This window comes from Somniosus microcephalus, chromosome 17 (genome assembly GCF_052327205.1).
Source record: "Somniosus microcephalus isolate GS21.2 chromosome 17, FLI_Smic_1.0, whole genome shotgun sequence".
Lineage (NCBI taxonomy): Eukaryota > Metazoa > Chordata > Chondrichthyes > Squaliformes > Somniosidae > Somniosus > Somniosus microcephalus.
In genome coordinates this window covers 82,147,070-82,166,218 of record NC_141003.1, presented here as the reverse complement: position 1 = coordinate 82,166,218, position 19,149 = coordinate 82,147,070, and the positions used below count along the sequence as shown (strand labels likewise).

The following is a 19,149-nucleotide window of genomic DNA, read 5'->3' as shown; positions in this document are numbered from 1 at the left end:
AGTCATGTTGCCACAAATCAATTTTGACACTAGTTATTAACATAACATTAATGGAACAATTGCTTCCAGAGTATAGTTAAATCCATGATTCAGAATGTATGAACTTGAAAATCCATCACTTAAGCCCTTAGAAACAATATTGCCCTTAAACTCCAACATCCACCCACAGTGAAATTGCACATGACATCATCCAACCACATTATCACTGCACTCAGGATAACTCGAAGTGGCATTTTAAGCTACTTTAACCTGCTTTAAAAAAAAAGCAAACATAAAATATGTCTTTTGCAGCATCCCAGGTTGCTGCACAGAATTGGACATAGGGCAGGACCATCCATGTGTGCCTGGCTTTATTCATATGCCAAGGAGTGAAGATTATGCAGGGTTTGATAGCAGTTTGAATGGCCCTCATGCATTTTACTGCAAATAATGATTGTGAAAGCTTGTTCTCAAAATTTCCTCCATTCTCCTCTTATTTGGTGGCTTGAGTAACACTCCCAGGCTCCCTTTAAATTTTCTTAATGTGGTGGGCACATTGTACAAGGCAGAATTATAGCTGTGTTTCTTTGGGGCTGATCTCATTGGAGGGAATATTGCTGGCTCCTGGAGAAAGTGCTTGATTTTGAGGTATCGGAGAAGATCTTGCTAGGTGGGTGAAATGTGTCGACTGCTTGTGGAGAATCTGACCCAATCTGGCGAATGTCCTTCTCAGAGCAAGCTCTGGATCTACTTGTGGAAAGCACATCGAGGAGTTCTTTGCTGCATCAGATACAGGAAAGGCACAGTTCGATCTTCAGGAGACTTCGCCTCTTTCCAGATTCTACAGTGTTAATGCAATTCTAATATGTTCCTTTACTCCTTCTGGTTTATTGTCAGATTGTACGAAAGGCAGGTTAGACAAGGAAATCGGTTGCAAAGCTCCAGCTGCTCTACCCAGCCATGGGTTCTGCAGAGAGGGCTTGTTCCAAGGTTCAAGAGACCTGGTCTTCCTATGAGCTGGGGATTTCAGGCATGTGAATTAAAACACTAAGGAGGTATATGCCGGAGTGTATGGCTTCTGTTTTGACCTGGAAAAGTACGAAGCAGCCCAGACCCTTTCCTGGAAGTCGACCCAAGTTCCCCCTTACAACATCCAAAAAATCCACGAATGGTAAAGGACAGGTTGATGCTCAACAGACAATTGATTAAACCATTTTCCGAAATGTAAATAAGAAGTGACAGAAAAAGCAAGTGAAACCTATACACCATGGCTGGCTATCGTTCCCCAACTGAATAGGCATCCTGAAACATGCAAAATTAATGCCAATGTGTCTTCTAAACTTTGTGTTACGAAATGCATCGTAACTACACAATATGTAAGCCAGTGTACTTTTCTCTTTACACCTTAACTATGTTTAATGTCCAACAGTGTTTCTGTTTGGATGGGTTTCTTGAAATAAAGTATATGGCCCTGAAATTCTATAGGAATTCTACCAGTCAAAGACTGACAAAACCTCCAAGGAAACAGGAGAGACTCTGATGTCAGGTCCTCTGTTTCTGCCAATTCCCATGTTGACCTGCAAGAGGTGGAAATTCCACTCCTGAAAAGCAGTCTGGATCTCCAAAGAGGAAGATTTTTTTTAATTCCTGGTTGGCCCCCCACTTGCTCAAGAGCCAGTTGAAAAATAGAGCAATTAAAAAAAATAGCAAAGCATATTTAAACTAATGGTTTACAGAAAATAAACCACTCATAACTTATGCAATTTGCATCTCTACAACTTGCATTTATATACCACCTTCAATATAGTACAAGGTCCCAAGGCACACAACAGGAGCGATTAGCAAACAAAATGTGGCACTGAACCACATAGGGAGGTATTAGGACAGGCGACCAAAGCTTGGTCAGAGATAGGATTTAAGGAGCGTCTTAAAGGAGGAGAGAGGTGTAGAGGGGTTTATTTTGCATAATTCACCAATCCTGGGGTGCACCTTCCATGTATTTTACCAAGAAGAAAGTTAATCTACAAAATGTTTATTGTTGCCTAAGTATTTTTATGTTAAAAGAGACGGAAGTTGATACACATGAAAAACGTAACAATCGTAATGATCACAGGTAGTGTAATGTATATACCTTTATAAGGGGGGGGGGAACTACTTTTTACAGCTCATGTATACTGCAGTATCGGCAGTGACCACACCTGTATATAGCACTGAGTAGTAATCTGTACAGACCAGTTCCCGTGTGAGCCACGTTGAGTAAACACCTGTTATACCGTTCTCCTGCAGTCTGTGTCTTATCTTATTATATACAGACACAACATTGGCGACAAGGCAAGTTCGAACCTACCTGCAACTCTGCATCACCTCCCGGGGATTCGTTCCTGGAGATCAGTGGATTGGAGGTCAAGGCCAGAGACTCGGGCGTCGACCACGGGCAACCGCCCAGTCATCCAGCAGAGACTCGAGAATTGCGGGGGAGGCTGTCGAGAGTCAGGCTTGGCTTTCCAGTCGAGGTGGACCAGCGAAACGGGCTGGCAACAGGTAGTGCACAGACCCTTCCCGGACAGCGGCGGGCTAGAGCCCGACCGAGCGGCACAGCAAAGGGCCGAGCAGCGTCAACGGGGGGAGAGAGAGAGAGAGGGCAGAGCGCACAGGGCGCAGCCGGTGTTCAGGGGCCGAGCAGCGTCGAAGAGAGGGAGAGAGGCGCGCAGAAACCCGCGAGGTGCCGCCATTGCCACGAGGACCGCAGAGAGCGGCGTTGGCAGCAGCGCAGGAGAAGCACGCGAAACCTACAGGGCGCCGCCATTGCCATGAGAACCGCCGGGAGCGGCGTTGGCAGCAGCGGGGGAGGAAGGAAACCGCGGGAGACGCCATTTTAAGCCATTGGGAGACGCCATTTTAAACCACACCCAAAATGCCGAAGAGTGGCAGTATCACCGCATTTGACAATGAAGTCGAAGATTGGACTACATATGTCGAATGAATAGAGGTATACTGCAAGGCAAATGAGGTGTCAGATGACAAGAAAGCGTCGGTATTGTTAAATTTAATGGGTGCAAAGATGTATGGTTTATTACGAAATCTAGTAACCCCAACGAAGCCAATGGAAAAGAGTTTTGAAGACATAGTAACGATACTACAGGAACATTTAAACCCCACACCGCTGCTGATAGCAGAAAGATTCAAGTTTCACAAACGGAACCAGCATAAGGATGAAAGCAATGCTGATTATTTAACAGAACTGCGCAAACTATCGAAACACTGCCAGTTTGGAGCGGGACTGGCAGATGCCTTAAGGGACAAGTTTGTGTGTGGGCTTCAAAGTGAAGGAACCCAGAAACGGCTTTTATCTGAAAAGGACCTTACGCTAGAAAAGGCTTTCAGCATTGCGGTATCATATGAAGCAGCAGCACGGGGCGCTGCAGAGATACGACAGAGACCGCAAGAATATGGCACAAACGAAATGTCATATAGAACAGAGAAGTGCTATCGCTGCGGCAGAACAACACATGACCAGAATGATTGCTGGTTCAAAACAAAGTGTGCAGACAGTGTGGAAAAGTAGGACACACAGCACGAGTCTGCAGGTCGGGAAAGAAAACTAGCAATAAGAAACCTATCAAAGAAAAGTACAAGAAGGTACATAAGATGACGGAGAATAGCTCAGACGAACAAGAGTGATAACGACTCCGAAAGCAGGGAACGGAGTTGTCTGAAACTACATAATGTGATCACAACGGAGGATCACCGAACCATTTGGGTCACTCTCAAGATAGCAGGAGCCCAGGTAAAGATGGAATTGGACACAGGATCAGCCCTAACAGTCATAAACCGACGGGACTACAAGCGGCTATTCTCACACATACCCTTGAGACACAAAAAAATTATTTTGAAGACGTACACGGGGCAAAAAGTCTACCCCAAAGGAAAAATAAGGGTGACCGTTATATATAACGGTAAGGAAACACCAAAACTAGACCTGTACGTATTGCAAGATGGAGGACCACCATTACTGGGACGTGAATGGATCCGGAAAATACAACTGGATTGGCATTCCATACAGGCACTGATTGTGGCTGACAAAAAGGATGACGACGTCACACCTGGGCGACTGTCAAAGATCCTAACTGACGCGAAAGAAGTGTTCCAGCAAGGACTCGGAACACTAAAAGGCATGACAGCGACGATTAAAATTGAAGAAAACGCAAGCCCAAAATTTTTAAAGGCCAGACCGGTACCTTATGCGATCCGCCCAGCCGTCGAAGCAGAGCTAGAGAGTCTGGAACGTTCAGGAGTACTGTCCAAGGTAGACTGGAGCGAGTGGGCTACACCCATCGTCCCTGTGATGAAAAAGTCGTTGAGCAGCACGCCTGGGAAACCAAGGAAGGTTCGCATCTGTGGGGACTTTAAGGTAACAGTGAACCCAGTCCTTCATACCGTACAATAGCCACTTCCACGGATTGAAGATATTTTCGCCTCGCTATCTGGAGGGAAACGCTTCACTAAGATTGATCTGGCCCAGGCGTATCTGCAAATGGAGGTAGAAGAAGCATCAAAAAAATACCTCACAATCAACACCCATAAAGGTCTCTACCAATACAACCGGCTGGTATTCGGGGTAGCATCAGCTCCGGCTATTTGGCAAAGGGCAATGGAACAAGTCCTGCAAGGGATCCCAGGGACCCAGTGTTATTTGGACGACATCCTGGTCACGGGCGAAAATGACAGTGATCACCTTGCCAACCTGGAGCAGGTGCTCACTAGATTGCAGGAATATGGGCCCCGAGCTAACCGCCCCAAATGCGAGTTTTTTAGAAAACAGATCTCGTATTGTGGCCACGTTATCGATAAAGAGGGGTTACATAAGTCCCCAGAGAAGATTGAGGCAGTAGTCAAGGCTCCAGCACCGGAAAATGTGTCACAACTGAGGTCGTTCCTCGGGCTGGTAAACTACTACCATAAGTTCTTGCCAAATTTGTCTACAATACTACACCCACTGAACACCCTACTGCAAACTGGGGTGCCATGGAAGTGGAGTGACGAATGTGGACGAGCTTTCCAGAAGAGCAAAACACTAATCACATCGAAAGAGGTATTGGCCCATTACAACCCGGCATTACTGTTGTGTATGTACCTTTAAGAGAATAACTGGTCTCAGACTGCAGTACCGGCAGTGACCACCCCTGTATAAAAGGCGCTAGTGAGCCTCTGTTGTTTTCAGTTTCACTATTGACTTCCATCAGTAAAGACTTGTTTTGTTCAACTCCTGCTGTCCGTGTCTCAATCATTCACGGACGTAATACTGGCGACGAGCAGATACGAACCTACCTACAGTCTGCTCCACCTCCTGGGATCCATTCCTACAGTTAAGTGAGCAGAGGTCGAGGCCAGAAAGAAAAGAAAGTAAGAGGCAGTAGAAACGGGCGTCGACCGTGGGCATCCGCCCGTGTTAGCGGAGTTGAAGATTGCTGGAGAAGCTGTCGGAAGCGGGGCCTGGTTCCTGTTGACGGTGCTTCAGCAAATCGGGCTGGTGGCAGGTAGTGCACTGATCCTTCCTGGGCTGCGGCGGTCGCGAACTCGAGCGGGTGGTTTGCAACGGGGCCGAGCAGCGTTGTCGGGAAGAGAGAGAGAGGGTGGAGCACACAGGGCGCGGCCGGTGCTACGAAGCCGGGCTGCGTATAGACCCGCGAAGAGGGAGGCAAAAGTCCCACAGGGTTGTTCCACGATGGGAAAATAATAAAAAAAGAAATATTAAACGCGCAAGAAACCGCGAGGAGCTGCAGGTTGCAACGGGAACCGCGGAAAGCAGCGCTAGCAACAGCGGGGAAGAAGGCAAAGCGCGGGAGGCGCCATTTTAGATTTGCAAGATGCCGAAGACTGGCTGTATCACTGCTTTTGATAATACAATAGAGGACTGGACCACGTATGTGGAAAGTGTCGAGGTATATTTCGAGGCAAACGAAATAGTGGAGGAGAAAAAGGCATCGATATTGCTAAACTTAATGGGCGCTAGAACGTACGGCCTATTGCGGGACCTGATTACTCCAGCCAAACCGAAGGCGAAGAGTTTTAATGAAATTGTTGCTGTCCTACAGGAACACCTAAACCTTGCACCGCTGTTGATAGCAGAAAGATTTAAATTCCACAGGAGAACTCAGCATAAAGATGAGAGCAATGCTGAGTACCTTACGGAACTACGCAAGCTATCAAAGCACTGCCAGTTCGGAGCAGGACTGGCAGATACCCTACGGGACAAATTTGTCTGTGGACTCCTGAGCGAAGGAACACAGAAGAAGTTACTCTCAGAGAAAGCTGACGCTAGATAAGGCTTTCAGCGTGGCAGAATCATATGAAGCAGCAGCCAGGGGAGCTGCAGAAATTCAACAAAAACCACAGGAATACGGCACCCACGAAATGACACGGGGATTTGCAAAATGTTATCGCTGCGGCAGAACTAACCATGACCAGAAGGACTGCTGGTCCAAAGACAAAATATGCAGGCAATGCGGGAAGATGGGACACATTGCACGAGTTTGCAGGTCTGGGAAGAAGACCAGTGACAACAAAAAGGCTACTAAGGAACCGTACAAGAAAGTACAAAAGATGACGGACAGTAGTTCCAAAGACCAGATGAGCGATAGTGAATCCGGGAACAGGAGACTAAGCTGTCTCAAACTTCACAATGTAATCGCAAAAGAGGATCACCGAACCATTTGGGTCACCCTCACGATAGCAGGGTCCCAAGTTAAAATGGAATTGGATACAGGATCAGCGCTGTCATGAATCGACGAGACTACGAGCGGCTATTTTCACACATACCCTTGAGAGAGACATCCATCGTCTTGACGACGTATACGGGGCAAAAAGTATACCCCAGAGGAAAAATAAGGGTGCCTGTCGAATACAACGGCAAGAAAATACGGAAATTGTATCTCTACATACTGCCAAATGGTGGACCACCATTATTGGGACGGGAATGGATCAGGAAGATAAACTTAGATTGGCACTCCATTCATGCAATGACGGTGGACGGTAAAAAAGATGAAGACATCACTCCTGGACGATTGTCAACAATCTTAGCTAACGCCAAAGGGTATTTCAACAAGATCTGGGCACGCTTAAAGGCGTAACTGCCTCGATAAAAAAAGACAATGCAGTTCCCAAGTTTTTCAAAGCAAGACCGGTACCATATGCAATTCGCCCAGCCGTCGAGGCAGAGCTGGAGAATCTGGAGAAGGCAGGCGTGTTGTCTAAGGTCGACTGGAGCGAGTGGGCGACACCCATCGTTCCTGTCATGAAGAAAACGTTAAGCAATAAGTCCGGGGAGCCAAGGAAGATTCGCATCTGTGGGGATTTCAAGGTGACGGTGAACCCAGTCCTTCACACAGTACAATATCCTCTTCCAAGGATAGAAGACATCTTCGCCTCACTGTCTGGAGGGAAGCGTTTTACAAAAATTGACCTAGCACAAGCATATTTGCAGATGGAGGTTGAAGAGTCCTCTAGGAAGTATCTCACGATAAACACTCACAAAGGTCTTTACCAGTATCATCGATTGGTATTCGGAGTAGCATCGGCTCCGGCGATATGGCAAAGAGCGATGGAACAAGTCCTGCAAGGGATTCCGGGGACTCAGTGTTACTTGGACGACATCCTTGTGACAGGTGAAGATGACAGTGAACACCTTAACAACCTAGAACAGGTGCTCACTAGACTACGGGAACATGGGCTGCGAGCCAACCGCCCCAAGTGCGAATTTTTTAAGAAACAGATATCGTATTGTGGCCACGTGATTGATGAAGAGGGGTTACATAAGTCCCCTGACAAAATTGAAGCGGTTGTTAAGGCCCCAGCGCCTGAAAATGTGTCGCAACTGAGGTCATTCCTCGGATTGGTGAATTACTACCATAAGTTTTTGCCGAATTTGTCGACAATTCTGCACCCACTGAACGCCCTGCTACGAACGGGGGTAGCATGGAAATGGAGCGATGATTGTAAGCGGGCCTTTCAGAAGAGTAAGGACTTAATCACTTCAAGGGAAGTATTGGCTCACTACAACCCAGCACTGCCGATCAGACTGGCGTGTGATGCGTCTCCCTACGGCATTGGGGCGGTACTGTCACATAAATTCCTTGATGGTTTAGAGAGGCCGATAGCTTTTGCGTCACGCTCGTTAACTTCTGCCGAGCGTAACTACGCCCAGATTGACAGAGAGGCCCTCAGCCTAGTGTGGGGGGTGAAGAAGTTCAATCACTACCTGCACGGTCAAAAATTTACTCTACTAACCGATCATCAACCTCTTGTCTCCATTTTCAACCCTCAGAAGGGCGTACCGATAATGACGGCACAACGGCTGCAGAGGTGGTCGCTTTTCCTAGAGGCACACCAATATGACATCGAGTACAAAGGAACTAAACAGCATGGGAATGCTGATGGATTGTCACGCCTACCGTTGCCGACGGTGGAAGAAGAAGACCTTGCAGTGGATCCAATGGAGTTATTCCACTCGACCATAGTCGAATGTCTCCCTGTGACGAATGCAAACATAGAAAAGGAAACACGGAATGACCCGACACTATCACGGGTCTATGATTTAACGGTGAAGGGATGGCCAGCACACGGTGAACCACTGCTGCCAGCATTCTCGCCGAGAAGAGAACAGCTGTCAGTGTGCAGAGGAACCTTGATGTGTGGATCCAGAGTAGTAATTCCACCTAAGTTGATGGATAGAGTGCTCAATGAGCTTCATGAGGGTCATCTGGGTGGGGTAAAAATGAAGAACTTAGCCAGAGCGTTTGTGTGGTGGCCGGGAATCGATAGAGAAATCGAAGAGATGACCAAGAGCTGTGCAGGATGCCAGAAGGTCCAAAACGCCCCACCACAAGCTCCTCTGCATCCATGGGAGTGGCCCTCATCTCCATGGCAAAGGGTGCACATTGATTTTGCTGGTCCCTTCATGGACTCGATGTTTTTAATTGCGGTGGATGCACATTTAAAGTGGCCAGAGGTAATAAAAATGTCCTCAACCACCACAGAAAAAACTATCACAGTTTTACGAACCATATTCGCCAGGAATGGGCTGCCTGAACAGATTTGCTCTGACAATGGACCACAGTTTGTGTCTGAAGAGTTCCGGAGGTTCTTAAAGAACAATGGTGTTAAGCATTACACATCTGCCCTATATCATCCAGCCACTAATGGATTGGCCGAGAGGCTTGTCCAAACATTCAAGGAGGCTATCAAGGCAATGTGTAATGAAGATATACCCCTACAACACAAGGTGGACAACGTCTTGTTTGCCTACCGGAATGTGACACATGCGGTTACCAACCAAACTCCAGCCATGATGTTCTTCAATCGAAGACTACGATGCCGCTTGGATTTGGTTAAGCCAAACGTCCGAAGAGATGTGGAGAACAGGCAGTTTCAGAATATGAATGAAAGGCCGACCAGGAGTTTTAAGATAGGTCAACCAGTTTTGGCCCGGGACTACCGCACTGAGAAATGGCAGCCAGGAACGATTTGTACACGGCAAGGACCTCTCATGTATACCGTGGACGTTGGGGAGAGCATTGTAAGATGCCATGCTGACCAGATTCTAGAGTCACTGGAAAACGTCAACTCCACACCACGATCTGATACACCTGGTAATGAAATCGACGTTCCAATTGCAGCTACCGCAGAACCGGTAATATTGGAAGCAGATGAACCAAACAACGGCATTGATCCCGACTCAACATTGCCAGAAGAACCTGATACCCCAAAGAGGCGTATCCAGACAGAATCAGGAAGCCTCCTCAAAGACTGAACTTATAATTGCTTAAACTTAACCAATGTATCTAGCAACCGTAATTGTGATTGTAATTAGTTATCATTTAGTTGTTAAATGAATGTTATGTACTGTTTATCTAAAAGGGGAGGAATTGTTGTGTATGTACCTTTAAGAGAATAACTGGTCTCAGACTGCAGTACCGGCAGTGACCACCCCTGTATAAAAGGCGCTAGTGAGCCTCTGTTGTTTTCAGTTTCACTATTGACTTCCATCAGTAAAGACTTGTTTTGTTCAACTCCTGCTGTCCGTGTCTCAATCATTCACGGACGTAATAATTACCAATTCGGTTGGCATGTGATGCGTCACCCTACGGCATTGGAGCGGTGCGGTCACACAAATTCTCGGACGGCTCAGAGAGGCCAATAGCCTTTGCGTCACGATCACTAACCTCATCCGAGCGTAACTACGCCCAGATTGACAGGGAGTCCCTCAGCCTAGTGTGGGGAGTGAAAAAGTTCAATCACTATCTGCACGGGCAGAAATTCACCTTGCTGACTGATCACCAGCCTCTTGTCTCCATTTTTAATCCGAAGAAGGGCGTTCCGGTGATGACAGCGCAACAACTACAAAGATGGTCACTTTTTCTCGGGGCGCACCACTATGAGATTGAATATAAGGGCACGAAACAGCATGGAAATGCTGATGGGCTATCACGCCTGCCACTGCCTACTGCGGAGGAAGCACCAGCAGTGGATCCTGTCGAAAGATTCCATTCGACTGCAGTTGAATACCTACCGGTAACTAACGCTTGTATCGAAAAGGAAACCCGAAATGACCCGACACTGTCTCGGGTATATGATTTGACGGTGAAGAGATGGCCAGCACATGGCGACTCACTGTTGCCAGCATTCTCGACAAGGAGAGAACAGCTGTAAGTGTGCCGGGGGACCTTGATGTGTGGATCCCGAGTGGTAATTTCACCCAAGTTAAGGGATAGAGTGCTCAATGAGCTTCACGAGGGTCATCTGGGAGGGGTAAAAATGAAAAGCCTAGCCAGGGCTTATGTGTGGTGGCCGGGAATCGATAAACAAATCGAGGACCTGACCAAGAGCTGATCAGGATGCCAGAAAGTCCAAAATGCACCACCACAGGCCCCTCTACACCCATGGGAGTGGCCCTCATCTCCATGGCAACGGGTGCATATTGAGTTTGCTGGTCCATTCATGGACTCAATGTTTTTAATAGCCGTGGATACGCACTCGAAATGGCCTGAGGTCATCAAAATGTCCTCCACCACCACGGAGAGAACTATTGCAGTCCTACGGACCATTTTTGCCAGGAATGGCTTGCCAGAACAGATTTGCTCCGACAACGGACCACAGTTTGTGTCCGAAGAGTTCCGGAGGTTCTTGAAAAAGAATGGGGTAAGGCATTACACATCCGCCCCGTATCATCCAGCCACAAATGGATTGGCTGAGAGGTTCGTACAAACCTTTAAGAAGGCAATAAAGGCTATGTACAATGACAACATTCTGCTGCAGCACAAGGTGGACAATTTCCTGTTCGCCTACCGGAATGCGACACATGCAGTCACCAACCAGGCCCCAGCCATGATGTTCTTTAACCGAAGGTTAAGATCTCGCCTGGATTTGCTCAGACCAAATGTACGAAGAGATGTTGAGAGTAAGCAATTCCAGCACATCCATGAGAAGCCAACAAGGAGCTTCAATGTAGGGCAACCAGTCTTGGCCCGCGACTACCGAACAGAAAAATGGCAGCCAGGAACGATATGCACACGGCAGGGCCCACTAATGTACACAGTGGACGTTGGGGAGAGCATCGCGAGACGCCATGTCGACCAGATCCTAGAGTCACAGGAACAAGTCAACCCCATGCCTCGCCCATGCGTACCTGGTGATGAACCCGACGTACAGGTCGCATCTACCCCAGAAACAGTAGCATCGGAAGCTGATGAACCACCTGACAACAGGGGGCCAGAATCGCCTCCGCACCAAGAGAAAGACACTCGGGAAAGGCGCTATCCAGAAAGGATCAGGAAGCCTCCCCAAAGACTGAATATATAAATAGACTATTTTCAACTAATGTTGCATGTTAAAAGTGTTAATTGTAATTAGTTTGATATTTAATTGTTATGAGTGTTATGGTACTGTTAATCTAAAAGGGGAGGAATTGTAATGTATATACCTTTAAGGGGGGGGAACTACTTTTTACAGCTCATTTATACTGCAGTACCGGCAGTGACCACACCTGTATATAGCACTGAGTAGTAATCTGTACAGACCAGTTCCCGTGTGAGCCACGTTGAGTAAACACCTGTTGTACCGTTCTCCTGCAGTCTGTGTCTTATTATACACAGACACAACAGGTAGTACCCAGGACATGTTCCTACCAGAGTTCCAGTATCAGTCATCAGAGATGTACAGAAATATATCTATTCACAGGGACCTAAAGCAGGTTTTGATTATCTGATTCAGTGGCACAGTGTTTTCATTCTGGCTTAAAGATGGGATGGGACTAAAAGGGTGACTACAAGAATTTTCTTACACATTTGATCAATGGCTAAACCTAATGCTCCCCAAGGTTGATGCGCAGGACTAAGAGTCACAATGTTTCTCTTTTTCTTCTCGGGTATTACATTGTTGAGCATATCTTCGCAAACTCAATTAGCTTTGCTTGCAGATTATAACACCCTTCATAAAGCAGTTTCCACTTTGACTTTCATCTGCTTCATGCAGGTCAAGAGTGGCCTGCTGAAGAATGTTGATTTTTCACTATTGGGTTGAGAAAGAGTTAACAACAACAAAAACAGGAGATTTACTGAACAGTTCAATTTCTCCACAGTTGATCTGCAATTTAAGAAACTATGGTTGAGCATGCATCAAGAAAAAGTAACATGCATCATGATTTTGCAATAAACGGTTTCAAAATTCAGTAGATTTTCTGAAAGGGTAGAAAAATGTATGGTTACAATACTCTTAAAGGATTTAGGCCTGGACTTAAATAGAGTTTCCATCCATCGAGGGCCTTGAAAAGGCCCTAAAGTGCCATAGGATTTTCTGTGACATTATTGACTGTTTTCAATTAATGGCCTGTATGTCCTTTTGACTGCCACTAAAGTCTGCACTGAATTTTTCAGCAAACAATTCTAGATTTCTCCTCAAAAGTCACAGAGGACACAATGTCAAAATAAATGCTTATGGCAAATTAATACTTTTCCATCATCTGTTTTTAATTTTAAAATGTTTAAAAACTAACATGGTTTTCTCACAAAGCATTCGCTCTTTCTGAAGTGTTAAGGAGACCTGAACCATTACTCAAATTTATAGAAAGGAGATTAACAAGACTCCTGCATGAAGCAGACATTTTAAGAAGCTGCAAGACAAACTGAATGCTAATACAAGCAGTAACTGCAAACAGCTATGAATGACTAACTAAATGTAATTAGAATAGAACTGGGAGCACTACTAGCTATAAAATGAGTCATAATTGTTTATATAAAAACAAACATCCAAAGAGGGCACAATTTATGTGGTTATTGCAAATCGATGAATAAAATAGTATTCATCTTTTGCAGCTCACATCTATGTAGCAATCATTTGTCAATAGCGGGGTTTCCAGCATCACGGTTAACATTTCTTTCCAGCGTCCCACATGCAATTACAGCAAGAACAAAATGAAATCAAAACTGGCAGAATGCCAAACTGAAAGGGCAGATTGGCAAGTTGAATAGATTTTCTGCACAGGCCTCTTGTTACTCATTCCTAGAGATGCAAGGCAATAAAACTATTCAGAATACAACTGCTGCAATGATATCCTTGCTTCAACCACATCTACAACATTTACTGCATATTTTTGGAAGAGTCACAGTCTTTCTCTCACATTAAACACATCCTACAAGTTGAATGACTACATTTCTTGGAAACTTTTCCATCACATGGTTGCCAACTTGCATTTATTGATATCAACAATGTGGCATAACTGATAACCCTGCGCAGATTTAAACCAGCACTACAATGACACTACAGTACAGGAGGACAGCGAGGTTTATTCATGAAGTACTCAATTACTTAAGCTTTTCAATAATAATAACAACCTCAAAATAGTCTACATACCACAATTAATAAAATAAACCTTAACCAATGAGCTAAAAGGCATTTTTAAACTAGAATCTCAGGATTCGGCTGCGAATGAATCAATCCGCACACTCAGTTCATAATGTCACCTGAATTCCTCCCCCACACACCATACCCACAATTGATTTGTGTAATTGCCCTGTAACTCAATCCCAACTGTCCATTATTGTACACCTTTTTCGGTGCTACAGGTGCAATAATCTTTTTATCTCGTGACTTTATCTGCATCCAATCGAAGAATGCCCAGGCAGCTGATAAAGCGCGTATTCCCATAAGTACATCAAACACTTTCAGGTTAGCTTTAAAAGCATTTTTTTTAAATCTCAATAGATATTAGTGTTCATCAGTTAGCCAAAGGGGGATAAAGAACAATGGGAATTTTCAGTTTATTTCATTGAAATAAAATTCTATGAATTTCAAGGGTCACTTATCTTCAGTGTTTGCATAAAAAGACAGTTCCCATATGAGATGCGCAAACCTGATTATTTTACTTAGTCCACTGTCGTAACGATTAATTGAAATATTCAGGTACAGTAGGATCTCTATTATCTACCACAAATGGGGAGAACACTCATGGATAAGAAAAAAAATAGCAGATAATCAAGAGTCCCCATATTTTGAATGTGCGCATTTGGTGCTGCAATACTCAGAACACGGGAATTAAAATAAGTACAACACAAATAATAAAATGTAGCTCTATTTACCAAGTAAAGAAAAAATACAAATAATATAAGAGGTTGTGAAATTAGGCAATATTTTGAGGAAAGACAACCCTCCAGAATATTTGCAGGATAAATAGAAGTGCAGCTAATGGGACTACCACTGTAGAATAAATTCCCAAAGAACCTGTGAAAAGCCTTATTTTCAAAAGGAAAAATGTCCACTCTCCTTTAGTATTTTAAATTATTATTTTCTTTGCACTAAAGGGGTCTTAAAAAGTCTTTACTTGCGGTTGGCTTCCTGATTAGAGTGGTTATCTTTATGCCATGTTGTTTAAGTCTGAACATTGAAAAGGTGAAATTAAAACACACAGTACAGTCCTAGTTGGCATGATAAGCCAATTAATATTCCATTTCCTGTCAATTAAAATTACAATCCATTAACTGGAACAGTCCTAAACAGTCTCTTTACTTATGTGCTTCTCTATTAGTAAAGTGAATTATGGATGTTCTCCAGGTTAACCTCAAACATGTACATGGGAAATCAACTGCTAAGAAGAAAATTGAAATTACATTTACAACTACAATATATTTAAGTTTTTCCATATACTCTGTGGCTGCTGGTAGAATGAGTATAAAAACTCAATGCAGCTACAATATAGTAAACACTATACAGACGAGCAACAGAAGCAGCAGTCACAGTAACCAGCACAACCAGCTGGTAGGTCTATTAGAACACTGCAAGAGAGGGGGGCTGCTCGTAAGAGGCTATACCCAGCACACAGGGTCTATAGGCCAAGAGTCACTTTTCTGGATCTATCTAAGGAGCAGTGGATCAGGAGGCTGCACTTATCCAGGGAGGCTGTTGTAGATCTCTGCAGCAAGACCTATTGCCTGCTGTACCAGGTGACCAAGCTTCGCCAGTGCACAGCAGCATCAAGCAAGTCACCAAGGTCCTGTTCAGCAGAGCTAACCAGTACAATCACTTTTGTACTGTGCTCACTGACCTACATTGGCTCCCAGTTAAGCAACGCCTCGATTTAAAAATTCTCATCCTTGCTTTCAAATCGCTCCACGGACTAGCCGACTCTCCATCTCAGTAACCTCCTCCAGCCCCACAACCCTCCGAGATATCTGCGCTCCTCCAATTCTGGCCTCTTGCGCATCCCTGATTTGAATCGCTCAACCATTGGCAGTCGTGCTTTCAGCTCTGGAATTCCCTCCCTAAACCTCTCCGCCTCTCTTTCCTCCTTTAACACGCTCCTTAAAACCTTCCTCTTCTGCCCTAATATCCCCTATGTGGCTCGGTGCCAACTTTTGTTTGAGAACGCTCTGAAGCGCCTTGGGATGTTTTACGACGTTAAAGGCGCCATATAAATGCAAGCTATTGTTGTTATCACTTTTCCTACGGAGGTCAACGGTCAACTGGAGAGAGCTCGACATTCTTCTATCCACTTAAAATATTTTGTCCAATTCATTTAGTGATTTCTTAGCTGCCTCTGTGGATTCCAGTGCCCCTTCTAGTTTGGCATCATCTGCAAATTTGACTACTTTGCATTAAAAAAATGCATTACCCTAAATCCCCACAGCTTTGAGTTTAACTAACAGCCTTTTGTGTGGCACGCTTATCAAAAGCCCTCTGGAAGTCTAGGTAAATCACAGCGTAGGGCTTTCCACAGCCCACTTGGGTTTTCACTTCCTCAAAGTCAAGGAAATGGAGCTTCTGGCTCCGATTTCCCCCCCCCCCCCCCCACCGCACCCCCAGTGGTAGAGAACAGTTAAAATGAGGGAAGTGGCTTACCCCCCTCTGATCCCCCCCACCACCACTTGCCTGACTGGCAGGGACAATCCCTTGGGTTCCTGGCTGCGGTCACCTGCCACCCGAATTCCTGCTCCTGCCTGCCAGCGAGGTATTGGATCCAAGTCAGAGAAAATTCATGGAAATTAGGCCCGGTCATCAAGATCGGCTGTGCTTCTAAGTCACCGGACTTCCCCAGGTTCGCTGCTCACGTTGGGCCTTGCGCGCAGTACCCACACTTCTCCCTCCCCCTACTTTAAAATCGTGGGCTGAGTCAGAAGGTTGTGACTTCCAGTCCCACTTCAAAGACTTGAGCACATAATCTGGGCCAACACTGTCGGAGGTGCCGTCTTTTGGGCGAGACATTAAACAGAGGCCCCCGTCTGCACTCTAAGGTTGTTGTCAAAGATCCCATGGCTTTATTCAAAGAGCAGGGGAGTTCTCCCGGTACATCAGCCAGCATTTATCCCTCAACCAACACCTAAAAATATAGATCATCTGGTCATTTATTTCATTGCTGTTTGTGGGAGCTTGCTGTGCTCAAATTTGCTGCTGTTATTTCCTGCATTTCAACAGTGACTACACTTCAAAAGAACTTAAATGGCTGTAAAGCGTTTTGTGACGTCCGGAGGCTGTGAAAGGTGCTATATAAATGCAAGGCTCTCTTTCTTCTTTATATATATCTATTTTGTCACCCTTTTTGAACGAGAGCCCATTTTCAATCTTTATGTACCTCCCAATGCCTATTGACTCTCCCATGATGATCGCCAGTGCCTCACAACTTTCCTCTCTAGTCTCTCTCAGCACATGAAATACCATCCATCCCTGGTGAGTTATTCGTTTTGAGCCCTATTAACCTTTCGAGAACTTCCATCTCATTTATGTCAAAATCATTGATTTTACTTAGGTTATCATTTTATGCACAAACATAAAGCAGAGCTGGGTTGGATAAAGTGGATGGGAGAGCTTTGCTGGATAATGTGATGCAGCGCCGTAGAAAGTGGAGACCGAGTAGTGCGTTTGCCAACTGTGCTTGTGATGCTGCGGCCAGTCTCCTAGTGGATAAAGTGGAGTGGAAAATTGTCCACAGCGATGCCAAGTACAGGAAACTCTTTGGTATCCGGCACCGATGGGACCGGCGTGTTGCCGGTTGATCAAAAATTCCGGATGACGGACAGGGTTATCTACCGAGGCTATTTTTAACAAAGAAAAATTTTAAAAAATCAAGAAATGTGCAGTATACAGTAATTGGGTACTCACCTACAGAATGCGGTGTTAAATGGATGGTGGAAGATGCTTGATTAAGTACAGTACTGCCAGTTGAGGGTACTGCAATGCAATGACTACCAGCAGCGTGGGAGGCACACAGTACCCCTATAAAATGGCGGATCAGAAGAGACTACCGGCAGCGCGGGAGAGTCAGACTCCTGTTACAGGGTATTGAGGTGTTCCGACTTCCGACAGCGCCAAGAAGCCGAGTAGTGGCAGTTTGGAGAACTACCCCCACTGACTAACTCGGCCACCGCGGGAGACTCGGACTCGGCAACATTGCCGGTTATTGAGGTGTTGTTTTCGGAGTGAGAATTTTGCCGGTTAATAGAGAATTCCAGATATTTAGGTGCCGTTTAAATGAGAGTTTCCTGTACAGCACTCAACCTCAGCAGCAATCGTTTCCTGTTCCACTTTATCCAACTCTCATTTTTTTTTGTGGGCTGAAAAGTAGATGAATTCTCTTTACATAGAATCTACAGCACAAAAGCAGGCCATTTGGCCGACTAGTTCATGCTGGTGTTCATACTCCACACGAGCCTCCTCCCACTCTAATGACCTCTTTCCAACCTGCCCCCATATCCCTCTAACCCCTTCTCCCTCAAGCCTGCAGGTTGTCCTTTAAGCGGGAGGACGGGCTGTTGCAGTGTAGTGTGGCCTGCAGCCTCCGTGCTGCCTGAAAGAGAGTTTAAAATTTTTAAAAACCCTTAGTGTATGCAATCGAACAGGCCAAGGTGGCGGTTTAATTTTTTAAATCCCCACCCAATGTTTTATGCAAAGAATGCACAGGCATTCCTTTTACCCAGCATTGCTAGGGCACTAATGACAGCAATTACTGAGTTTGTATGGTCTTTGAATTCACTCTTCCATATTTGGGTAGACATGATCTACATCATCTGGTTGTCTGCACTAGTGCTTGTTAAGGTGCAGCACTTAGCCCTAAAAACAAATTTGACCTGGCATCAATATGATAATTTTTTTATGTTTATAAGAACTTAAAATGTATTCCTCCCCCCCCCCCACAGGATTAATTTGTAAAACAAAATCATTTTGAAGGGATTTGGAAATTTTAAACAAGCAAATCCAAACGCATTGGTTTATTTTTTGTAAATCTAGAAGGCTAAATAAATCATTACCTTAAACACCTCCAGTGGCAATGAAAAATTTTCAGCTTCAGTCAGAGCCTTTTCAAGGGCATCCTTCCATTCAGTGTCACTTCGAAGAGCCTGGATTTCTGCAAAGGAGCACATAAAGAGAATTTACACCAAGAAGCCACCATAGTCTACAAGATTTTCAAGCAATTTTCAATACTTACATGAATTCACAGCTGCTAAATCCATCACTTACTTTTTTGTACTGTTCCATGCTGACATTTTTGAAACTACTATTGATTTCCAATCCTGACTTTTTAAGCCCAAGATCGAGCGATTTTACTAAAACTTAAGGTTAACTTGCAGTTGAGATTATTGAGCTCTAAGTTTTGTCAATAAAATGAATCTCAATTTATACTAATTGGAA

The 19,149-nt window shown here is 45.0% G+C and overlaps 1 protein-coding gene across 1 annotated transcript in view; it reads right to left on the bottom strand.

Moving 5' to 3' along the window:
• Positions 1-19,149, bottom strand: part of sfmbt2 (Scm like with four mbt domains 2) — a 228,546-nt gene that overhangs the window by 103,492 nt on the left and 105,905 nt on the right. Inside the window, exon 7 of the mRNA XM_086010750.1 lies at positions 18,768-18,865. Coding sequence (XP_085866876.1) covers positions 18,768-18,865 — 98 coding nt within the window. The remainder of the gene's footprint in view (positions 1-18,767; positions 18,866-19,149) is intronic.